The 26,397-nt window shown below is 45.7% G+C and overlaps 1 protein-coding gene across 1 annotated transcript; it reads right to left on the reverse strand.

Moving 5' to 3' along the window:
• Nucleotides 1-22,098: 22,098 nt before the first annotated feature.
• LOC127317917 (putative leucine-rich repeat receptor-like serine/threonine-protein kinase At2g24130) lies at nt 22,099-25,633 on the reverse strand. The gene is made up of 2 exons (XM_051348519.2): nt 22,852-25,633; nt 22,099-22,642 (listed from the first exon to the last, which is right to left on the reverse strand). The coding sequence occupies exons 1-2, from the start codon at nt 25,409-25,411 to the stop codon at nt 22,212-22,214; spliced, it is 2,991 nt and encodes a 996-aa protein (XP_051204479.1). The 5' UTR covers nt 25,412-25,633; the 3' UTR covers nt 22,099-22,211.
• Between the last annotated feature and the right edge of the window lie 764 nt (nt 25,634-26,397).

The following is a 26,397-nucleotide window of genomic DNA, read 5'->3' on the forward strand; positions in this document are numbered from 1 at the left end:
AATTATTGCTTTATGAGTTAACTCTTATGCAAGACTTATTGATGCTTGTCTTGAAAGTACTATTCATGAAAAATCTTTGCTTTATGATTCACTTGTTTACTCATGTCATATACATTGTTTTGATCGCTGCATTCACTACATATGCTTTACAAATAGTATGATCAAGATTATGATGGCATGTCACTCCAGAAATTATCTTTGTTATCGTTTTACCTGCTCGGGACGAGCAGAACTAAGCTTGGGGATGCTGATACGTCTCCGACGTATCGATAATTTATTATGTTCCATGCCACATTATTGATGTTATCTACATGTTTTATGCACACTTTATGTCATATTCGTGCATTTTCTAGAACTAACCTATTAACAAGATGCCGAAGTGCCAGTTCCTGTTTTCTGCTGTTTTTGGTTTCAGAAATCCTAGTAACGAAATATTCTCGGAATCGGACGAAATCAACGCCCAAGTTCCTATTTTCACCGGAAGCATCCAGAACACCGGGAAGGACCGGAGGGGGCACTGGGCCCCCAGACCATAGGCCGGCGCGGCCCAGGCCCTGGCCGCGCAGCCCTATGGTGTCGTCGCCCCTTTGACCCTCCTGCGCCGCCTCTTCGCCTATATAAAGCCCCTGGATCGAAAACCCTGATACGTTCGACGAAAACCACAGAAACCATCCAGAGCCGCCGCCATCGCGAGGCCAAGATCTGGGGGACAGGAGTCTCTGTTCCGGCACGCTGCCGGAGCGGGGAAGTGCCCCCGGAAGGCTTCTCCATCGACACCGCTGCCATCTCCACCGCCATCTTCATCACCGCTGCTGCTCCCATGAGGAGGGAGTAGTTCTCCATCGAGGCTCGGGGCTGTACCGGTAGCTATGTGGTTCATCTCTCCCATGTACCTCAATACAATAATCTCATGAGCTGCTTTACATGATTGAGATTCATATGAGTTTGTATCACAATTTATCTATGTGCTACTCTAGCAATGTTATTAAAGTAGTTTTATTCCTCCTGCACGTGTGTAAAGGTGACAGTGTGTGCACCGTGTTAGTACTTGGTTTATGCTATGATCATGATCTCTTGTAGATTGCGAAGTTAACTATTGCTATGATAATATTGATGTGATCTATTCCTCCTACATATGCATGAAGGTGACAGTGTGCATGCTATGTTAGTACTTGGTTTAGTCTGTTGATCTATCTTACACTACAAGGTTACTAAAATATGAACAGTAATTGTGGAGCTTGTTAACTCCGGCATTGAGGGTTCGTGTAATCCTACGCAATGTGTTCATCATCCAACAAAAGTGTAGAGTATGCATTTATCTATCCTGTTATGTGATCAATGTTGAGAGTGTCCACTAGTGAAAGTGTAATCCCTAGGCCTTGTTCCTAAATACTGCTATCGTTGCTTGTTTACTGTTTTACTGCGTTACTACTGCTGCAATACTACCACCATCAACTACACGCCAGCAAGCTATTTTCTGGCACCGTTGCTACTGCTCATACTTATTCATACCACCTGTATTTCACTATCTCTTCGCCGAACTAGTGCACCCATTAGGTGTGTTGGGGACACAAGAGACTTCTTGCTTTGTGGTTGCAGGGTTGCATGAGAGGGATATCTTTGACCTCTTCCTCCCTGAGTTCGATAAACCTTGGGTGATCCACTTAAGGGAAAACTTGCTGCTGTTCTACAAACCTCTGCTCTTGGAGGCCCAACACTGTCTACAGGAAAGGAGGGGGAACGTAGACATCAGGCGGCCAGCACATAGGGCGGCGCGGCCTAGCTGGGGCCCGCGCCGGTCTATGGGGGCACACCCTCGTGCGTCTCCTCCACTCCGTTTCGATCTCGTAATTTTTCATATTTTCCAAAAACAGCAAAAATATTGTTCGGAAAGTAAATTGCGAACTTTTCATTACCAGTGCTGTTACCTATTCAAAGTCGAGTTCTGGCGGACTGTCAATTTTCCCTTTGATGAAAGCCTCCAGTGTTTCCACTCGAATAATATCAACATCTACATTATAAGAATCACCTGAGATATAATGCTTGAGTCTTTGTCCATTTACCACTTGCGTGGCATTGCCTTGGAGAGAGCTAATTTTAATTGCTCCTGAACGATACACCTCCTCAACAACATATGGTCCTTCCCATTTTGAGAGTAATTTCCCTGCAAAGAATCTGAGACGAGACCGATACAATAGGACTTTATCCCCAATATTAAATTCTCTTTTGATAATCCTTCTATCATGCCATTTTTTAACTTTCTCTTTAAAGAGTTTAGCATTTTCATAAGCTTCACTTCTCCATTCATCTAAAGAACTCAATTGCAACAACCTCTTATTACCGGCAAGTTTAGGATCTTTATTTAATCCTCTAACAGCCCAATAAGCTTTGTGCTCTAGTTCTAAAGGTAAATGGTAAGTGATACGTCTCCGACGTATCGATAATTTCTTGTGTTCCATGCCACATTATTGATGTTATCTACATGTTTTATGCACACTTTATGTCATATTCGTGCATTTTCTGGAACTAACCTATTAACAAGATGCCGAAGTGCCAGTTCCTGTTTTCTGCTGTTTTTGGTTTCAGAAATCCTAGTAACGAAATATTCTCGGAATCGGACGAAATCAACGCCCAAGTTCCTATTTTCACCGGAAGCATCCAGAACACCCGGGAAGGACCAGAGGGGGGGCACTGGGCCCCCAGACCATAGGCCGGCGCGGCCCAGGCCCTGGCCGCGCCGCCCTATGGTTTCATCGCCCCTTCGACCTTCCTGCGCCGCCTCTTCGCCTATATAAAGCCCCTGGATCGAAAACCCTGATACGTTCGACAAAAACCACAGAAACCTTCCAGAGCCGCCGCCATCGCGAGGCCAAGATCTGGGGGACAAGAGTCTCTGTTCCGGCACGCTGCCGGAGCGGGGAAGTGCCCCCGGAAGGCTTCTCCATCGACACCGCTGCCATCTCCACCGCCATCTTCATCACCGCTGCTGCTCCCATGAGGAGGGAGTAGTTCTCCATCGAGGCTCGGGGCTGTACCGGTAGCTATGTGGTTCATCTCTCTCCCATGTACCTCAATACAATGATCTCATGAGCTGCTTTACATGATTGAGATTCATATGAGTTTGTATCACAATTTATCTATGTGCTACTCTAGCAAAGTTATTAAAGTAGTTCTATTCCTCCTGCACGTGTGTAAAGGTGACAGTGTGTGCACCGTGTTAGTACTTGGTTTATGCTATGATCATGATCTCTTGTAGATTGCGAAGTTAACTATTGCTATGATAATATTGATGTGATCTATTCCTCCTACATATGCATGAAGGTGACAGTGTGCATGCTATGTTAGTACTTGGTTTAATCTGTTGATCTATCTTACACTACAAGGTTACTAAAATATGAACAGTAATTGTGGAGCTTGTTAACTCCGGCATTGAGGGTTCGTGTAATCCTACGCAATGTGTTCATCATCCAACAAAAGTGTAGAGTATGCATTTATCTATTCTGTTATGTGATCAATGTTGAGAGTGTCCACTAGTGAAAGTCTGATCCCTAGGCCTTGTTCCTAAATACTGCTATCGCTACTTGTTTACTGTTTTACTGCGTTACTACTGCTGCAATACTACCACCATCAACTACACGCCAGCAAGCTATTTTCTGGCACCGTTGCTACTGCTCATATATATTCATACCACCTGTATTTCACTATCTCTTCGCCGAACTAGTGCACCTATTAGGTGTGTTGGGGACACAAGAGACTTCTTGCTTTGTGGTTGCAGGGTTGCATGAGAGGGATATCTTTGACCTCTTCCTCCCTGAGTTCGATAAACCTTGGGTGATCCACTTAAGGGAAAACTTGCTGCTGTTCTACAAACCTCTGCTCTTGGAGGCCCAACACTGTCTACAGGAAAGGAGGGGGAACGTAGACATCAAGCTATTTTCTGGCGCCGTTTTCGGGGAGGAAAGGTAAAAGGTACTCACACTCCGGATCTCGGCTACTAAGCTATTTCCCGGCGCTGTAAGTACTCGAAGCTATTTCCTTTAGATCCTGCAATTGCATCTTTTTGTTTCTTGTTTTACACTAGTAAGGCATAATGGAAAACATCTGTGAGCTCTTTGTACTATTTCCTGAGTCAAGACATGAATGGTTTAATGCGAAAATTAAAAAACCTATGGAACCTTATTTGCATGCTAGTAGCAATGATATTAGTATGAACACTTTGAACACCATTGTTGCTAATGATATGGAAAATTCTAAGCTTGGGGAAGCTGGCTTTGATGAGCATGACATTTTTAGTCCCCCAAGCATTGAGGAGAAAATTTTCTTTGATGATACTTTGCCTCCTATTTATGATGATTATAATGATAGTGGTCTTTTGGTGCCACCTACTATGGAGAGTAAATTTTGTTGTGATTATACTATGCCTCCTACACTTGATGAGAATAATAATGATAGCTACTTTGTTGAATTTGCTCCCACTACAACTAATAAAATTGATTATGCCTATGTGGAGAGTAATAATTTTATGCATGAGACTCATGATAAGAATGCTTTATGTGATAGTTATATTGTTGAGTTTGCTCATGACACTACTGAAAGTTATTATGAGAGAGGAAAATATGGTTGTAGAAATTTTCATGTTACTAAAATGCCTCTCTATGTGCTGAAATTTTTGAAGCTATGCTTGTTTTATCTTCCTATGCTTGTTACTTTGCTCTTCATGAACTTGTTTATTTACAAGATTCCTATGCATAGGAAGCATGTTAGACTTAAATGTGTTTTGTATTTGCCTCTGGATGCTCTCTTTCGCTTCAAATACTATTTCTTGCGAGTGCATCATTAAAACTGCTGAGCCCATCTTAAAGGCTATAAAGAAAAGAACTTCTTGGGAGATAACCCATGTGTTATTTTGCTACAGTACTTTGTTTTTATTTTGTGTCTTGGAAGTTGTTTACTACTGTAGCAACCTCTCCTTATCTTAGTTTAGTGTTTTGTTGTGCCAAGTTAAGCCGTTGATAGAAAAGTAAGTACTAGATTTGGATTACTGCGCAGTTCCAGATTTCTTTGCTGTCACGAATCTGGGTCCACCTCCCTGTAGGTAGCTCAGAAAATTAAGCTAATTTACGTACATGATCCTCAGATATGTACGCAACTTTCATTCAATTTGAGCATTTTCATTTGAGCAAGTCTGGTGCCATTTTAAAATTCGTCAATACGAACTGTTCTGTTTTGACAGATTCTGCCTTTTATTTCGCATTGCCTCTTTTGCTATGTTGGATGAATTTCTTTGATCCACTAATGTCCAGTAGCATTATGCAATGTCCAGAAGTGTTAAGAATGATTGTGTCACCTCTGAATATGTTAATTTTTATTGTGCACTAACCCTCTAATAAGTTGTTTCGAGTTTGGTGTGGAGGAAGTTTTCAAGGATCAAGAGAGGAGTATGATGCAACATGATCAAGGAGAGTGAAAGCTCTAAGCTTGGGGATGCCCCGGTGGTTCACCCCTGCATATATCAAGAAGACTCAAGCGTCTAAGCTTGGGGATGCCTTGGGCATCCCCTTCTTCATCGACAACATTATCAGGTTCCTTCTCTTGAAACTATATTTTTATTCGGTCACATCTTATGTGCTTTACTTGGAGCGCCTGTATGCTTTTATTTTTGTTTGTGTTTGAATAAATTGGATTACATCATGCTTGTGTGGGAGAGAGACACGCTCCGCTGTTGCATATGAACACATGTGTTCTTAGCTCATAATATTCATGGCGAAGTCCTTCGTTAGATTGTTATATGGTTGGAATTGGAAAATGATACATGTAGTAATTGCTATTAATGTCTTGGGTAATGTGATACTTGGCAATTGTTGTGCTCATGATTAAGCTCTTGCATCATATACTTTGCACCCATTAATGAAGAAATACATAGAGCATGCTAAAATTTGGTTTGCATATTTGGTTTCTCTAAGGTCTAGATAATTTCTAGTATTGAGTTTGAACAACAAGGAAGACGGTGTAGAGTCTTATAATGTTTTCAATATGTCTTTTATGTGAGTTTTGCTGCACTGGTTCATCCTTGTGTTTGTTTCAAATAATCCTTGCTAGCCTAAACCTTGTATCGAGAGGGAATACTTCTCATGCATCCAAAATACTTGAGCCAACCACTATGCCATTTGTGTCCACCATACCTACCTACTACATGGTATTTTCCGCCATTCCAAAGTAAATTGCTTGAGTGCTACCTTTAAAATTCCATCATTCACCTTTGCAATATATAGCTCATGGGACAAATAGCTTAAAAACTATTGTGGTATTGAATATGTAATTATGCACTTTATCTCTTATTAAGTTGCTTGTTGTGCGATAACCATGTTCACTGGGGACGCCATCAACTATTCATTGTTGAATTTCATGTGAGTTGCTATGCATGTCCGTCTTGTCTGAAGTAAGAGAGATCTACCACCTTATGGTTAAGCATGCATATTGTTAGAGAAGAACATTGGGCCGCTAACTAAAGCCATGATCCATGGTGGAAGTTTCAGTTTTGGACATATATCCTCAATCTCAAATGAGAAAATTATTAATTGTTGTTACATGCTTATGCATAAAAGAGGAGTCCATTATCTGTTGTCTATGTTGTCCCGGTATGGATGTCTAAGTTGAAGAATAATCAATAGCGAGAAATCCAATGCGAGCTTTCTCCTTAGACCTTTGTACAGGCGGCATAGAGGTACCCCTTTGTGACACTTGGTAAAAACATGTGCATTGTGATGATCCGGTAGTCCAAGCTAATTAGGACAAGGTGCGGGCACTATTAGTACACTATGCATGAGGCTTGCAACTTGTAAGATATAATTTACATGATACATATGCTTTATTACTACCGTTGACAAAATTGTTTCATGTTTTCAAAATCAAAGCTCTAGCACAAATATAGCAATCGATGCTTTTCCTCTATGGAGGACCATTCTTTTACTTTTATTGTTGAGTCAGTTCACCTATTTCTCTCCATCCCAAGAAGCAAACACTTGTGTGAACTGTGCATTGATTCCTACATATTTGCATATTGCACTTGTTATATTACTCTATGTTGACAATATCCATGAGATACACATGTTATAAGTTGAAAGCAACCGCTGAAACTTCATCTTCCTTTGTGTTGCTTCAATGTCTCTACTATGAATTTATTGCTTTATGAGTTAACCCTTATGCAAGACTTATTGATGCTTGTCTTGAAAGTACTATTCATGAAAAGTCTTTGCTTTATGATTCAGTTGTTTACTCATGTCATTACCATTGTCTTGGATTGCTGCATTCACTACATATGCTTTACAAATAGTATGATCAAGGTTATGATGGCATGTCACTCCAGAAATTATCTGTGTTATCGTTTTACCTGCTCGGGACGAGCAGAACTAAGCTTGGGGATGCTGATACGTCTCCGACGTATCGATAATTTCTTGTGTTCCATGCCACATTATTGATGTTATCTACATGTTTTATGCACACTTTATGTCATATTCGTGCATTTTCTGGAACTAACCTATTAACAAGATGCCGAAGTGCCAGTTCCTGTTTTCTGCTGTTTTTGGTTTCAGAAATCCTAGTAACGAAATATTCTCGGAATCGGACGAAATCAACGCCCAAGTTCCTATTTTCACCGGAAGCATCCAGAACACCCGGGAAGGACCAGAGGGGGGGCACTGGGCCCCCAGACCATAGGCCGGCGCGGCCCAGGCCCTGGCCGCGCCGCCCTATGGTTTCGTCGCCCCTTCGACCTTCCTGCGCCGCCTCTTCGCCTATATAAAGCCCCTGGATCGAAAACCCTGATACGTTCGACGAAAACCACAGAAACCTTCCAGAGCCGCCGCCATCGCGAGGCCAAGATCTGGGGGACAGGAGTCTCTGTTCCGGCACGCTGCCGGAGCGGGGAAGTGCCCCCGGAAGGCTTCTCCATCGACACCGCTGCCATCTCCACCGCCATCTTCATCACCGCTGCTGCTCCCATGAGGAGGGAGTAGTTCTCCATCGAGGCTCGGGGCTGTACCGGTAGCTATGTGGTTCATCTCTCTCCCATGTACCTCAATACAATGATCTCATGAGCTGCTTTACATGATTGAGATTCATATGAGTTTGTATCACAATTTATCTATGTGCTACTCTAGCAAAGTTATTAAAGTAGTTCTATTCCTCCTGCACGTGTGTAAAGGTGACATTGTGTGCACCGTGTTAGTACTTGGTTTATGCTATGATCATGATCTCTTGTAGATTGCGAAGTTAACTATTGCTATGATAATATTGATGTGATCTATTCCTCCTACATATGCATGAAGGTGACAGTGTGCATGCTATGTTAGTACTTGGTTTAATCTGTTGATCTATCTTACACTACAAGGTTACTAAAATATGAACAGTAATTGTGGAGCTTGTTAACTCCGGCATTGAGGGTTCGTGTAATCCTACGCAATGTGTTCATCATCCAACAAAAGTGTAGAGTATGCATTTATCTATTCTGGTATGTGATCAATGTTGAGAGTGTCCACTAGTGAAAGTCTGATCCCTAGGCCTTGTTCCTAAATACTGCTATCGCTACTTGTTTACTGTTTTACTGCGTTACTACTGCTGCAATACTACCACCATCAACTACACGCCAGCAAGCTATTTTCTGGCACCGTTGCTACTGCTCATATATATTCATACCACCTGTATTTCACTATCTCTTCGCCGAACTAGTGCACCTATTAGGTGTGTTGGGGACACAAGAGACTTCTTGCTTTGTGGTTGCAGGGTTGCATGAGAGGGATATCTTTGACCTCTTCCTCCCTGAGTTCGATAAACCTTGGGTGATCCACTTAAGGGAAAACTTGCTGCTGTTCTACAAACCTCTGCTCTTGGAGGCCCAACACTGTCTACAGGAAAGGAGGGGGAACGTAGACATCAGTAAGCTTTCCCATAAACCATTTTATAAGGTGACATTCCCATGGGGTTTTTATAAGCAGTTCTATAAGCCCATAGTGCATCCTTCAATTTACTAGCCCAATTCTTTCTAGTTTTATTAACAGTCTTTTGCAAGATAGATTTAATCTCTCTATTTGATAGTTCTACTTGCCCACTAGTTTGAGGATGATAAGCGGAAGCAATTCTATGATTAATACCATATTTAGCAAGAGTTTTTCTAAAACCACCATGAATAAAATGAGAACCTCCATCAGTCATAATATATCTAGGAACTCCAAATCTAGGAAAAATAATATCTAAAAGCATTCTTAAAGAGGTCTCACCATCAGCACTTTTTGTAGGTATGGCTTCCACCCATTTAGTAACATAATCAACAGCAACAAGTATATGAGTGTTACCTTCTGAAGAGGGAAAAGGTCCCATGAAGTCAAATCCCCAACAATCGAACGGTTCAATAACAAGAGTATAATTCATAGGCATTTCATTGCGTCTGGAGATATTACCAACCCTTTGGCATTCATCACAAGATAAAATAAACTTCCTTGCATCTTTGAAGAGAGTTGGCCAATAAAAACCTGATTGCAGAACCTTTTGCGCGGTTCTTTCTCTGGCATGATGTCCTCCATAAGCACTACCATGACATTTACTCAATATCTCTTGTTGCTCATATTCGGGAACACATCTTCGCAGAATACCATCCACTCCTTCTTTATATAAGTGTGGGTCATCCCAGAAATAATGCCTCAAATCATAAAAGAATTTCCTCCTTTGCTGAGCTGAAAAGGTTGGAGGCAAATACTTGGAAACAATAAAGTTAGCATAATCAGCATACCAAGGACTGTCTCGCGAGCTCACCTTTATTGCAGCCAATTGTTCATTTGGAAAACTATCATTAACAGGAACAGGATCATAAGCAATGTTTTCCAATCTAGACAAATTATCGGCAACAGGATTATCAGCACCTTTCCTATCTACAATATGTAAGTCAAATTCTTGCAACAGAAGTACCCATCTAATAAGCCTTGGCTTAGCATCTTTCTTCTGCATAAGGTATCTGATTGCAGCATGATCAGTATGTATAGTAACTTTTGAATCAACAATATAAGATCTAAACTAATCACAAGCAAAGACTACAGCAAACAATTCTTTTTCAGTAGTAGCATAATTTCTTTGATCAGCATCAAGAGTTTTACTAGCATAATGAATAACATTCAATTTTTTGTTTACTCGCTGTCCAAGAACAGCGCCTACAGCAAAATCACTAGCATCACACATAATTTCAAATGGTAAATTCCAATCAGGAGGTTCAACTATAGGAGCAGTTGTTAAGGCTTTCTTTAGAGTTTCAAAAGCTTCCTTACAATCATCATCAAAAACAAAAGGTACATCTTTTTGAAGAAGATTAGTAAGAGGCTTTGAAATCTTGGAGAAATCTTTAATAAACCTCCTATAAAACCCAGCATGACCAAGAACACTACGAATACCTTTAACATCCCTAGGATAGGGCATCTTCTCAATTGCTTCAACTTTAGCTCTATCAACTTCAATACCTCTCTCGGAAATTTTATGTCCCAATACAATTCCTTCATTAACCATAAAGTGGCATTTCTCCCAATTAAGAACAAGGTTAGTTTCTTCACATCTCTGCAAAACTTTATCAAGGTTCCGCAAGCAATTATCAAAAGAATTCCCATAGACAGAAAAATCATCCATGAATACCTCTACAATACTCTCGCAAAAGCCATGAAAAATAGCAGACATGCATCTTTGAAAAGTAGCAGGAGCATTACATAAACCAAAAGGCATATGTCTATAAGCATAAGTTCCATAGGGACAAGTGAAAGTGGTTTTCTCTTGATCCTTAGTTTTAACAGCAATTTGCGAAAACCCAGAATAACCATCAAGAAAACAAAAATGAGTGTTTTTAGATGACCTTTCTAACATTTGATCAATAAAAGGCAAAGGGTAATGATCTTTTTTAGTTACCTTATTAACTTTCCGATAATCAATGCACATTCTATACCCTACAACTACTCTTTGAGGTATGAGCTCATCATTATCATTAGGCACAACAGTCATTCCTCCTTTCTTAGGAACACAATGCACAGGACTAACCCATCTACTATCAGCAATAGGATATATAATACCAGCTTCAAGAAGTCTTAATACCTCATTCCTTACCACATCCTTCATCTTAGGAATTAGACGACGCTGAGGTTCAACAACAGGCTTCGCATCATCTTCCATATTAATGGCGTGTTGGCAAATAGAGGGAGAAATCCCCTTCAAGTCATCAAGAGTGTAGCCAATAGCTCCTCGGTGCTTCTTCAATATTTCCAATAACCTTTCTTCTTCAAACTCTGTAAGCTTAGAACTAATAATAACAGGATATATTTTCTTATCATCAATATGAGCATATTTAAGATTATCAGGCAAAAGGTTTTAAATCAAAGACAGGATCTTCCTTTGGTGGCGGTGTTGTACCCAGATCTTCCACCGGTAAATCATGCTTAAGAATAGGTTGGCGAAGAAAAATTTCCTCAAGCTCATCTCTTTCTTTCCTAAAAACTTCACTCTCGCTATTCTCCAAATGTTGCTGCAAAGGATTATTAGGAACAAGAACAATAGATGCACACTGTTCCATTTTAAAATCATCATTAGGCAAATCAGCTTTATAAGGAGTTTTGGTAAATTTAGAGAAGTTAAACTCATAAGATTCACCAACAAATTTAGTCAAAATTTTCTCTTTCTTGCAATCTATAATAGCTCCACAAGTATTTAGAAAAGGTCTACCAAAAATGATAGGACAATATTCACTAGCAGCAGAACCAAGTACCAAAAAGTCAGCAGGATATTTAATCTTACCACATAGAACTTCCACATCTCGAACAATACCAATTGGAGAAATAGTTTCTCTATTAGCCAGCTGAATAACCATATCAATATCTTCAAGTTCACAAGAACCAATTTCGTGCATAATCTCCGTGTAAAGCTCATAAGGAATAGCACTAATACTTGCACCAATATCACATAAACCATAATAGCAATGATCACCAATTCTAACAGATAGCATAGGAACACTAGCTTGCTTGGGTTTATTAGGATGTGAAACAATATTAGAAGCATCTTCACAGAAAATAATATGACCATCCTCCACATTTTCAGTCACAAGATCTTTAACTATTGCAACAGCAGGTTCAACTTTTATTTGTTCTTCAGGTTCTATAGGTTTCTTTTCACTTTTATGAACCACACTATTTATAACAGAGTACTCCTTCATTTTAGCAGGGAAGGGAGTTTTTTCAATATAAGCTTCAGGAATAACATGATCAACAGTTTCAACTACAATGCATTTATTAATAGATGAATCAATTTTATCTTTATACGGTTCATGATACTTATCAAAATTCTTCTTAGGCAATTCATAATGAGAGGCAAAAGCTTTATAAAGATTTGCAGCAACTTGAGAATCAAGACCATAAGTAGCACTCATATTACGAAATTTATCAGTATCCATAAAAGCTTCAATGCATTTATAATCATAATTTATACCTGATTCTCTATCTTTGTCGATCTCCCATCCTTCAGTATTTTCCTGGATCCGATTAAGAAGGTCCCTTTTAAACTCTTCTTTGTTGCGCGTGAATGATCCAGAACAAGAAGTATCCAGCAAGGTCTTGTCTTCAAAAGAAAGTCTTGCATAGAAATTATCAATAATAACATTACCAGGAAGCTCATGAATGGGGCATTTGAGCATTAAAGACTTCAATCTCCCCCAAGCTTGGGCGATACTCTCTCCATCATGAGGCCAAAAATTATATATGCGATTCCGATCCTTGTGAATTTCACTTGGAGGATAGAACTTAGAATAAAACCGGGGCACAATATCATTCCATTCAAGAGAATCCCCATTATCCAGTAATTTATACCAATGCGCCGCTTTACCAGACAGCGATATAGAGAATAGTTTCTTCCTCACTTCATCCATAGCAATACCTGCACACTTGAATAAACCGCATAATTCATGCAAGAACAGTAAATGATCTCCAGGGTGGACAGTTCCATCCCCTGTATAACGGTTACCCACTACGCGTTCAATAATTTTCATAGGTATTTTGTATGGTATCTCTTCCTTACCTGGCGCCTCATCCACTACCTTTGCAGTAGTAGTAGATTTTCCAAACAAACATTCAAAAGGAGATCTCTCCATGATGAATTATGGCAGCAGGCAGAAATAAAATCAGCACAAACAGTAGAAATTTCCCTTACCAATTCCACTTACCAATAGCGCTTCACTCCCCGGCAACGGCGCCAGAAAATAGTCTTGATGACCCACAAGTATAGGGGGTGTATCGTAGTATCTTCGATAAGAAAGAGTGTCGAACCCAACGAGGAGCAGAAGGTGTTGACAAGCAGTTTCGATGAAGGATTCACTGTAAATGCTCACAGACAAGTATTCAGGGGGTTTTGATGTAACAGATGAATAAAGTACGAGTAAGTAAAGTGCGAGAGTAACAATTGCAGCGAGTGGCCCAATCCTTTTTAGCACAAAGGACAAGCCGGTTTGTTTACTTATAATGACCAAACGTTCTCGAGGACACACGGGATTTTAGTCTAGTGCTTTCGCTACACACGGCTAATTAATCTTCATTGTTTTGATAAGTGTTGTGTGGGTGAACCTGTGCTAATGTACCGCCCTTCCTAGGACTAATACATACTTGTGATTATACCCCTTGCAAGCATCCGCAACTACTAGAAAGTAATTAAGAATAAATCTAACCACAGCCTTAAACTCTGAGATCCTGCTATCCCTCCTGCATCGATATACCAACGGGGGCTTAGGTTTCTGTCACTCCGGCAACCCCGCAATTGGCAAACGAGTACAAGATGCATTCCCCTAGGCCCATAAAGGTGAAGTGTCGTGTAGTCGACGTTCACACGACACCACTAGAAGAATAACACCACAACTTAAATATCATAACATTGAATATTACTCAACCATACTTCACTACTAACATTTAGACTTCACCCATGTCCTCAAGAACTAAACGAACTACTCACGAGACATCATATGGAACATGATCAGAGGTGATATGATGATGAATAACAATCTGAACATAAACCTTGGTCCAACGGTTTCACTCAATAGCATCAACAACAAGTAGAAATCGATACCGGGAGAGTTTCCCCTATCAAACAATCAAGATCAAACCCAAATTGCTACGGCGGTGACGATGTCCAGCGGTGGAGACGGCGGTGATGATGGTGGAGATGATGATGATGGTGATGGAGATGATGTCCAGCTCGATGACGGTGGCGATGGCGTCGATTTCCCCCTCCCGGAAGGAATTTCCCCGGCGGATCTCAGCCCGCCGGAGAGCTCTTTTCTCTCTGGTGTTCTCCGCCCCGCAGAGGCGGCTGTAACTCTTCGCGAGCTACCCTCTGTGGCTTAGGTCTTCGGGACGAAGGATTTCGCGAAGAAAAGGAGGCGAGAGGGGCTGTGGGCCCCCCTCCTCACTGGGCGACGCAGCCAGGCCATGGGCCGCGCCGGCCTATGGTCTGGGCCCACCTTGGGTCCCCTCGGCTCCCCCTTCTGGATCACTTCGTCATCTGGAAAAATAGGATTTTTGGTATAATTTCCGTCAGCTGTTGATCTTCCGAAATATTGCATTCTGACGGTGCTTTTTCCAGCAGAATCCTGGCTCTGGTGCTCGATCCTCCAATAATCATGAAACATGCAAAATAGATGAAATAACATAAGTATTATGTCCAAATATGAAATATATCAATGAATAACAGCAAATTATGATATAAAATAGTGATGCAAATTGGACGTATCACGCCTCGGCTTCCTCCAAGCTACGTAGCCGCTGAACCCTATGCTTTTGGGAGTGACTGAGTCCATCAGGGCACCACCTTGGCCGATGGTATCTATCTTCTTCTTCATCTTCTGACTCCTCGAAATCTTCCTCTCGAGATGACTCAGCTCGTCTGTTCTGAGATGGGAGAGGCCCTAGTCGTTTGAACACTGAAACCTCACCTGCATCCTCCTTCTGCTGTCTACATTCTGGGCAGTTGTCGATCGTAGGCAATCGGCTCATTCCTGAATCCCAGCAGTGCTTAAAGAAAGGACAATCCCAGTGTCTATCCATATCTTCCTGCTCCCTTGACTTCCCCTTAGCGCAGCGCTCATATCCGTCGTCGTCTCTATCATACCGACGATATTTTCCATTGTCTACATCAGACCGATGATATCTTTCGTCATCTATGTCATGCCACCGGCGTCGGTCGTACTGACGCTCATATTTGTTAAGGAGATGCGCGGAGAGTGGTCGTTGATACCGCACGTTTCTCACTTGTTCCTCGGTGATGTACCGTCTATCATCATATCGGGGCCGGTCGCGTGGGCCGGCCTCCTCATTTTCCTTGCCACGGGAGTGACCGATTTCCTCTTTATCCCTGCCATGGTGGTATACAGGCCCTGCCATGTTAACACCGAATGAGAAATCTAGCTGAAGCCTCGCGGAGTGATTGTATTCCACCATGTTGACGCCAGGAAATGGTTGCGTGTCCACTTTCATGGCAAACTGACCAAAGATCAAACGGCCTTGTTCTATCGCCATTTGGATCTGCCGACGCAACTCTTTGCAGTCGTTGGTGACATGAGTGAACGAGTGATGCCACTTTCAGTATGGTCTCCCGTTCATTTCTTGCGCCGTAGGGATTTTATGGCCTTCGGGTAACTTCAGCTGTTTTTCCTTAAGCAACAAATCGAATATCTGCTCAGCTTTGCTTACATCGAAGTCAAACCCTTTTGCAGGCCCTTGTTGTTTCACCCATTTGCAGGACACGGGATCTGCCCCCCGAGACCATTCAGCCACGGCTACTTCCTGGTCTTCTACAGAGTCCCCAACTTCTTATGTCTCGACCAGGCCTATCGGGCGTTTGAACTTGTCTTGGTACAATTCTGGGTGGCGCTGCTCATACAATGTTAATTTCTGGGCCATGTGCGCCAGTGAATTGTATTCTACTTGGAAAGCCAGATCCTTGATCGGCGCTGCGAGGCCCAACACTACCAGATCGACTGCTTCTTTCTCAGTTAAACGAGCCGAATAACATCGGTTCTTGACAGTCCTGAAACGCTGAATGTATTCCGACACCGTTTCTCCCCGCTTCTGTCGCACCTGCGCCAGATCGGCAATGCCAGCCTCGGTAGCTTCTGAGTGATATTGAACATGAAACTGCTCTTCCAGTTGCTTCCACGTCCGGACTGAATCTGGTGGCAACGAGGTGTACCACCCAAAAGCTGGTCCTATGAGAGATTGCGCGAAAAACCTCACACGCAACGGGTCTGATGCTGAAATCATGCCCAACTGTGCCAAATATCGGCTCACATGCTCAATTGAGCTAGACCCTTCTGATCCATTGAACTTTGAGAACTCAGGGAGCCGATACTTGGGCGGCAGCGGAATCAAATCATATTCGTTGGGGTACGGCATGGAATAGCCGACTGTTCTCCTCTTTGGCACGATGCCGAACTGGTCTCTCAAGATTGTACTGATTTGTTCCACGGTATGAGCTGCAGGGGCTGAGCTTTCATGACTCGTTCCGGTGGCATATTTAGCTAGCCACGCCTGTTTATCGGCGTCCGCTCCAGAAACCCCTCCTGCTGCAATCTGGTTCGTGCGCGCCAAGTTATTGCAGTCCGGCACGTATGTGCACACGTATCCATGTGGGATTTCTTTAGGCGGCTCATGCAGGAATTGGTAATCGCCAGGATCGCCTCCAATCTTGTAGACGACGTATGCTGGTGATCCCGGTGGCTCTGGAGCTGCAAGCGCGAATGGCAGCTGCGGCCTGGTCTGGAACGGTATTTCTCCCTGGTGAGTCCCTAGGGCAGGCCCTGACGGAGAGTACTGATGCTTCATGATTTCCTGCACCACGCGAACCGCAATGCGCTCGAAAGCGTTCACCAAGCTCTCAGAATGACGGTGTAGAGAATGAGCCACCATGTAATTAACTTCCTGGCGCAGAGCTCTGGTGCGTTCCTCTGAAGGGGTAGACAGATCTACTTCATCGAGAACGCCTTCGGGTGAGAACCCTTTCCACCTAATACCATGTTTACGGGTCCTCTCGAAAGAGCCGATGAGATCGGCTTCGAAGACAGCTTTGATATCATCATATTTCTTCTTGTGCTCCTCACGCAGCTCTTCATACGTGATTGGTGCGTCCGCTATCTCAGCTGCAGATGTTGACGCAGTTGCTGTAGAATGCCCCACCGGGCGTGCCAGAATGTGTTGCCTGCCAAAACCCACCGGCGAGCAGCGACGAGCAACACGAAGAGCCGGGAGGCTCCCAGAACTGCTGGTGGGCCCTGGTCCCTCGGGCAACGGCCCGCAAAACTCCGGCACACGCCCTGGCTGTTGCAAGGGCGTGCCACCTGACCTATACCTGGTCAGGAAGGTGATGGATTGCTTCAATTAGTTTCCTGCATGGCAGACACGTAAACATTAAATCTGAGCCTCGATCGGCTCTCAGGTTACCCTGTGAATCGGCTCAGAGAGCCGATGGACCCATGGTTCGTATTGGATCTACGATAACATGAGGATCCTGCTTTATCAATACCAAGTTAAATCAATCTACGACAGTCTAGGGTTTTCACCGCATAGCTGGAACGTCCTACACGTAGTTGAGCCTGGCAGATACGAAAGATAACAGAAAACTAGCCCTAGAAGAGGCCTAAAAACCAACACAGAGTCGATTTCCGGAACAACCCCCCTAGGACCGGCAAACCATACCTTACGCACTACTGGATCGTTCAACCCGTTTGCAAGGCCTAACCATGCGGATATCAAACTAATCCTTGGAGAACAAGGAGCAACCATAACAGATCGGATCTACTAAATAAAGATCAAGCAAGATGCTGCCCTTACACCTAAGATAGGTGCAAAGGCAGCTAGATATCTAGGGGCAGCATAACTAAGCATACATATCAGACGAGTAGCGATATTAGCCCCAAAACATCCATGATAACAGTATTACTCGCCATCAAAAAGGCTTCAGTACGAGCAACACAAAACAACCAATAAACTGATACTGTCTAGATCGCAAGATGCGATCTGGGCAGCATGACGCTTACCCGGAAGAAACCCTCGAAACAAGGGGTGGAGATGCGCCTAGATTGTGTTTGTTGTGAACTTGCTCGTCCTCCTTTCTCAATAACCCTAGGTACATATTTATAGTCCGTAGACTTTCTATCTTTGGAATAAACCTAACTGTGTACGACTAAACTCTATCTCTTAATTCTAAACTGAAACGTAATCTACCATAATGTACAGATACAGCCCAAACTCTCGTACGAGGCCGATTCATAAACACTTTATGTGCATATCCTCTAAGCCCATCTCAATCACGGCCCATCTCCTGATTTGATTAAAATCTGGCGATAACACTAGTACAGTGAAACAAAGTAATACTTTTGCATACGCCAAACCATGTATATTGTGTTAGCTCTGATTTCCCCTTGATGTACACAAAACATTACTTTCCATAGACAATCCCCATAGTTGCAGAATGACATTACAAACAAAAGAAAAGGCATGCAGGATGTTATGGAAAACATCCAAAATGCAAGCGCGGGCACTCACTACAGTCAATGAAGCTAGAAGCTATTTGGATGGTAGAGACCATATGTATCTTGCAAATTTACACACTACTAGAATCATAAGTGGTTGATTGTCTCAACATGATGAAAAAATACATACTTTGTACTTCCATGTTAGTTGTGTTTTAGGGCTCCTTTGATTCATAGGATATGAAAAACATAGAAATAGGAGATGTCATACCTAGTTGAATCCTATAGGAAGATGAGTTTTCTTTGATTGTGCCAAAGGAATTTTTCATGAGGTGTGACCTCATATTTTTTTTCTGTAGGATTTGCACTATAAGATTCCTATAGGATACCTATGAATCAAAGAACTAGTGTAAGAAAAAAAAAACCATATGATCTAAATCCTACATAACTCCTAAACAAATCATATGAATCAAAGGACCCTTATTAGGTTGTCTTTTGTGAGGATTACTCATCTCCGAGATAGCAAGCAAATATTTTTGTTATTAGCAGTATCTTCATATTTTTTATCAACGGACACCTTTGGCTAGACCAGTGTTATATACATGGAGTCTACCGAGAATTTATCACTCCCATTTATATTCTTTAAATTCACCGACCCCTTGAGTTAGTTGGATCATTGACAATCGTTGTAGCAAAGCATTCCATGAGCCAAGCCTGGAGCCACTTAAATTCCTTCTGAATGTCATATTTGGTGGAGATGATCCAACACCGTAGCGATTGTATCGCTCTTGTGACGGACAATTTTGTATAGAGCTGAATACTCCTTCCCAAAATAGGATGCATGTAATTTTTTTATCAAAGTCGATCTTTTCACAGTTTGACCAGCTCAACTTATTCCTTCAGTGAAGATAATGATGTTCGGGTCGCAAACTAAGTCTGAACATATAGGCACAAAGATCATACTTTGACACGTTCTGATAGACTTGTACTAATATCCTGAAGCCCTTTTACTTTTGTTATAATAAGCAGGTCAAAACCCCATACATTAGTAAATTGTTCGAGGTAACAATCTTTTTGAGAAGAACCAATGTGTCGATCGCTTTCTGCTACATACCCTGAATCTGACTGATTAAAGCTAGCAAGCGTGCTAATGGGAAAGCCTAAATAAGCTGAGAAATGGCGTATGGAAGTTCCTGTCGAACCTGCAACAACACTAAACTACATTGCTAGTGGTGAAAGGACACGATGGATCCTCAGATACAACGAACAGTTGCCGACTTTGCCTTCAGCAATGCCAACTTGGTCGCGAGAGCACCTGAATTATGACCTAACTCAATATCCTTTTGTCCTGCTGACATACATGATCATGCATGGCCGGCTAATGGAGTCCGACATGTTTGCTACACGGATGGATTAAAACCATCGAGTGTCATCTCCATTGGAGGTTTAACAACTCAAAGAATCAGCACTACTCGTTAGTAGTAGGCAATCCCCAACCATCAATAAACTAATGTCGTAGTGACAGCCAGAGAGATGGAGATCTTTTACGGTACATTTTACTAGTCCTATGGACTAGTAGTATTTTGGTTCATTTACATGGTAAGAAAATCATGACAGAGATTTAAGTGCATTTGTTACCATCTAAATGCAATTATGCCACGCTCAGAATTTGTTATCGTGATGCTACCTCCCACGCATGCAGGTGACACGATTTGAGCCATCACTATTTTCTTGTCCACTAGATTTTAACCACTCAGACCTAGCACGTGGAGCATAATTTAGGTGCAAGGTTATTCTTGTATTGAGCATCAGGCATCTTCAACGGGGCGACGCAAACGAACGCTTTACGATTGTTTGCGACCGCGTGGTTAAAAATGCGTCTGGGACCAGACCCAGCGGCTCGACGCATAGTGACCGCGCCGTCCGCGGAGACGCAAACGCGGCGCATATATGCGCCTCGGATGCGTCCCCGTGGACGTTGCATGGTCGCGCCGAGTGTCCGCGTGCTTTTCTCACGGGCCCGCATGGCAGCGACCTGTTTCGAACGCATCGCTTCTGCGGCCGTTGCTTCGGCCGTCATTGCTACCGCGTCTGCGCTGTTGCCTTCACCATCAATGGCGGTGTTTCCCCTTCTGCACCAGGACTGGCAGACGGCGGCTGAACTTCTGCGCCGACATCAATGGCATCGTCTCCGGCGTGCGTCCGTCCTTTAAAATTCAAGGGGCATTGTCCCTGCCATTGCCCATATCACTGACACGTCCACCCATGTTGCCACATCCAAAGAAAAAGCACGACTATGAGGCGTTCGGCAGCGGCAAAGGACGCACAGACAAACAGGGTGCCGCTCCTCATCGATATGGCGCGGGTGATGCACGCCAACTGGTTGACGTGCAATCGCTGGAGGGACGTGCACCTTCCTGGCGGCGGCTGGCGGCTCAGCTACCGCCGGGTGCGTGTCCCGCTGATGCCTCGTCGCGAGCCGAAGAGGAGCGCTGAGATCCTGTGCAAGTGGGCTTACCTGCCGCCGGGCCTCCACGACGATCCATCAGTGGCAGACCTGGCGTCGTACCGAGACTTCCCATTCGCGCACCCGTCGCCGCCTCATCGTCGAACACGGCACCCACCCGCGCCTCCACAGGACGACGACGCCGAGGAGGATGAGGACGACGCTGCAGAACTTGGCCCCGCACCTGCGCCGCATCCACATCCGTTGTTCAACCCATGGGGTCCTCGACCTACAATAGGCGTTGCAGAACTCGGCCCCGCACCCGCCGCCGCCTCCACCTCCGTCGTTCAACCCATGGGGTCCTCGACCTCCACCTCCAGCACCGGCAACACCGGCGTACCTTCCGCCATTTGCCAACTGGCCGTGGCAGGTACTGGACTTCGTCATGCTCGACGACGACGAGGAGGAGTAGGCTAGGCTTTTAGTTTATATTTTATATTTTATATTTTCTTTTTTATTACTATGTAAATTATGTTTAAACAATGCGAACCCCAAAAAAAATCGTCGTGCCGCTAGGGGCAGGCCTCTACACAAATTGACACGCGGTCAGTTTCGACCATTTCGATCGATGCAAATGGATGCGCACGGACAATTTAGCCCGCAGTCAGCCAAAGATGTGCAAACAATCTGCCATTACGTTGGATTTTTTCGCATGAATTTACTAGTACTGTTTTCACTAGGCTGCAACTGAATTATTAAGTATACTTTCTTTGAAAATTCGAGGAAATTTCATGTAATGTTTTTAAAATTGACCAAGTTCTTGGTCATTATTTTGGCACTCTATTTCTACTTTCTCTATTCCCGTTGGCGATATATATATTTCTCTATATGAAATGTAATTAGATTCAAATTCTCTAGCACATGCACGGATTGTTTGTAAAGGAATAAAATAAAGAAGATATCATAAGCTTCCCTAAAAATAAAATCTATTATAAGAAATGCTAAGCAAAGGGAAGTTTTTTTTGTTTGATGTGTGCCTACCAAATTAGCTCTTGTGTGGGAAAATACTACTCTTGAAAACGAATAGTATTGAGTAAACTCGACCATCGGATCTACTAATTGGACGGCTAATATTTGGAGATCACCAAATGCGCCACGAGGAATTAACACTTTGGTAGATCGAAGCTGCTGGGCGTGTCAATTTGTGTTTAGTGATTGGTCAGTGCAATCCGCGTCTAATTAACTGGAGTTGGAGAACAGCGAATCCTTGGTTGTCGAGAATGACCGTCCACCGTCGTCGTCGGCAGCGTCGGCGCCGCCGCCGTGCTTGGCGAGGCCCTCCTTGATCAAGGTGATCTCGTGGCAGGCGTCCGCCATGCTGGGCCGCAGCGCCGGCGAGTACTGCGTGCAGGCGAGACCGAGCTCGATCAGCTGCACAACGGCCATGTCGGCCACCTGTACCGTGTCGTCCACGACGTCCCGCCGCCAGGGCGCGTGGGCGACGGCGCCGGCGAGGTCGTGCGGGTAGTGCCGCCTGACCCAGTCGTGCAGCGTGAGTCCCTCGCTGAAGATGACGTCCGTCGGCCGCTTCCCGGTGAGCAGCTCCAGCAGCATCACGCCGAAGCTGTACACGTCGCCACGCACCGATGGACGACCTCCTAATCCATACTCTGAGCCAACAAAATGATCTGTTAGTGTTAATCACACGATTAATGTAAGATAAGCTACTGTATGATTCTAGCAAGATGCATGGTATCACATATTTGCCTCACATCAATCATGAACAGAGTTGCAAAGTGACATAAAGTATGTCGAGTTGTCGACTCGTGTGTATGTATGCATGCATGCATGCATAAACTTTTCTGTGCATGTCACGTACCAGGTGCCATGTAGCCAACTGAACCTTGCAACAGTCCGGTGCTGATGGAGCTCGTGCTACTGGCGTCTCCGTCGACGCCGGCGACGAGCCGCGAGATGCCGAAGTCCGAGACCACGGCGCGCATCCCGTCGTCGAGGAGGACGTTGCTCGGCTTGAGGTCGCAGTGCACGACCCTCGCCGCCGCGTAGTGGTGCAGATACGCCATCCCCTCGGCCACGTCGCTCACGATGCTCACGAGCTGGTCGAATCCTAGCCGGCCGCCGACGTCGTCATGCGGGTAGAGATGTGCCTCGAGGCTGCCGTGCGGCATGAGCGGCAGCACGAGCGCGTTGAAGTTGGCGGTGCTGCAGGTGGTGATCACCCTGATGAGGTTCTTGTGCCGCGTCCGCCGGAGCGCCTCGCACTCGCGCCTGAAGCTGACGGAGACCTCGCCGTCCCCGCTCCCCTTCGGTTCTATGAGCACCTTCACGGCGACACGGACGCCGCCGCGGAGCGTCCCATCGTAGACGCGCCCGAAGCGCCCCGCGCCGATCACGTTCGACTCGGCGAAGCCGCCCGTGGCCTCCGAGAGCTCCCGGTACGATATCCTCGGGTGCTCCCTCTCCGCCTGCTCCTGGCCGCTGACGAGCCACGTGGACTGCCGCGTCGCTTTCTCTTTCGCCATCGACCGGCACCAGGCGGCGCAGAGCAGCATGACGCACACGGCCGCGATGATGCCTACCACGGCGGGGAGCATCACACGCCGTCGATCCGCACGTCTTGCACCGCACACCGCAATGCCTACGACATTCCCAGCACCGCAGAGCCTGGGGTTGCCTCGGAACGCCGCCGCGGACAGGTTCGCGAGCACGCCGGCCTGGGGCACCACACCGGAGAAGTTGTTGTACGAGAAGTCCGCATCCCTGAGCGAGGTTGACACCTGCAGGGACTCGGGCAGCGCACCCGAGAGGCCGTTTCGCGACACGTCGATCACCTCCAGAAACGGCAGCGCCGCCACGGCCGTTGGGAGCGCGCCCCGCAGCTTGTTGCTCGAGAGGTTGAGGTACTCGAGCGCGACGCAGCCGCCGAGCTGCGACGGGATCGCGCCGGCCAGCTCGTTGAACGACAGGTCGAGCGCGAGGATCATGTCCATCTTGCTGAGCTCGATAGGGAGAGGCCCCTCAAGGTGGTTGTTGGAGAGGTTGAGGTAAATCTTGAGACTGTCCATGGCGGCCACGTGCGCGGGGATCTCACCTTGGAGGACATTGTAGGAGAGGTCAACTATTTCGAGGTTCTGGCAGTCGCCGAGGCTCGGGGGGATAGCGCCAGCGAGGCGATTGTGGTGCAGCATCAGCCTCCTGAGCTGCGTGAGGTTGGAGAACGTGTCTGGGATGGCGCCGGAGAGGCGATTGCCGGAGAGGTCGAGGAGGCCCAGGTGCGGCAGCTCGCCGATGGACCCGGGGATCTCGCCGGACAGAAGGTTGTTGGAGAGGTACAGCCGCTCGAGGCGCCGCATGCGCGATAAGTCCGGCGGGATTGAGCCGTTGAGCAGATTGTTGGAGAGGTTGAGGTAGGTGAGATTGACGAGGCCGGAGATGTTGGGAGGTATGGAGCCGGAGATGGAGTTGTCCTCGAGGTGGATCTGCCGGAAACGGCGTGAGAGGTCGCCGATGAACGGAGGCAGCCTGCCCCCCAGGCCATTCCCGGCAAGCTCGAGCTCCTGGAGGCGAGTGCAGTTGCTCAGGGAGCGGAAGAAGGGATCGAGATTGGTGTTGCCGTCGTGGCTGGATAGGTTGTTGTAAGAGAGATAGAGGTACTGCAGCCGCGGCAACCTGTCGAACACCTGCGACGGCAGCTCGCCGGCGAGGTAATTGGACTCAAAGTCGACCCACTCGAGCTTCGGAGACTTTGACAGCGCCGGTGGGATCGGGCCGGACAGGTCGTTGGACCAGAGGAGGAGGAAGCGGAGGCTGGGGAGGCGGCACTCGCCGGCGTAGGGGATGTGGCCGGTGAGGGAGTTGTTGGCGAGGTCCATGTACTGCAAGGCGGAGCAATTGCAGAAGAGCGTCTCCGGAATCCCGCCGGAGAGCCGATTGCCGCTTAGATCGAAGTAGTAGAGCTCCCGGAGGAGCCCGATGCCGGCGGGGATCGCGCCCTCGAGGAGATTGTTTGTCAGGCTCAGCTGTGTCAGCCTGGACAGCGCGGCCAGCTCCAAGGGGATCTCCCCGGCGAAACCGTTGCTCGACAGATCAAGAACAGTGAGGAAAGACATCCGCCCCAGAGCCGGCGAGATGACGCCGCCGATCCCGTGGCCGCTGAGGACAAGCTGCGTGACTCGCCGCCTGCCCGCCGGGCCACGGCCACACGCGACGCCGGTCCAGTTGCAGAACCCCGGCGAGTGGCCCCAGTCGGTGAGGGCGCCGCCGGGGTCCGCCGAGACATCTGACAAGAAAGCGAGAAGCGCGAACCGGTCGTCGGCCACTGGCGCAGCTCCTGCTGCCATGGCGGCGGAGACAGCGATCGGCACGATGAGGCCGACATGGATGATGACGATGATTGGGATGGCGAGCAACTTGGCCATTAGGGCCGGCAGGATGGTGGTGGCGATGAGGTGGACGGGTACTGGCGATCATTTGATAGCTACGTCTGCTGCTACAATGCCATGGTTTTATGGGGAGCGGAGCTTGGGAAGAGAAGGAGCTGGAACTGGAGACGAGGCGATGAAGGAAAAAAGCGCGGGAGATGGTGGCTGCCGAACTGTTGTTGAAAGGCCGCGTGCGCGCGATTTGGCGCGAAAATGTTTGACAACTTGCGAATTCGCCTGGAGAAGCAAGTCAAATCTATACCTTGTTTTGTTTATCCACGAAATGATATTCGTCAAAGTGATTGTTTGCTAGTATGAAACTGCACGAGGCTAAACATCCTGCTGGTTAATTAAGTGGTAATCCATGTCAAGTTGTACTTCAGAGCACGTACGTAATGTCGTCGTCACGTTTGCATTAGCCCAAAAAAACACCATAGCAACACGAGGAACTACAGTTTGGGCATTACTTCTCTAGAGAAAACTCCTCCCTCCAATTCCATATTAGTTATCGATGATTTAGTATAAAATTATAGGGACAACTAACATGGAATAGAAAAGGTACCTTTTTTCCCTCACCTTATCAGAGCATCTCCACTCGTTGGCGCTCCCCACGCTCAAATCCGGCGAAATTTTCGTCCGGATTGGAGGAAGATTTGGCCTGGGGAGCGCCGAAGTTCTGTAGGATAACGTTGCATAGAAAACAAAAAATTTCCTACCGCGAACACGCAATCCAAGCCAAGATGCAATCTAGAAGACGGTAGCAACGAGAGGATTATTGAGTCTCACCCTTGAAGAGATTCCAAAGCCTACAAGATGAGGCTCTTGTTGCTGCGGTAGACGTTCACTTGCCGCTTGCAAAAGCGCGTAGAAGATCTTGATCACGGCGCCACGAACGGGCAGCACCTCCGTACTCGGTCACACGTTCGGTTGTTGATGAAGACGACGTCCACCTCCCGTTCCAGCGGGCAGCGGAAGTAGTAGCT

Source organism: Lolium perenne, chromosome 7, assembly GCF_019359855.2.
Source record: "Lolium perenne isolate Kyuss_39 chromosome 7, Kyuss_2.0, whole genome shotgun sequence".
Classification (NCBI taxonomy): Eukaryota; Viridiplantae; Streptophyta; class Magnoliopsida; order Poales; family Poaceae; genus Lolium; species Lolium perenne.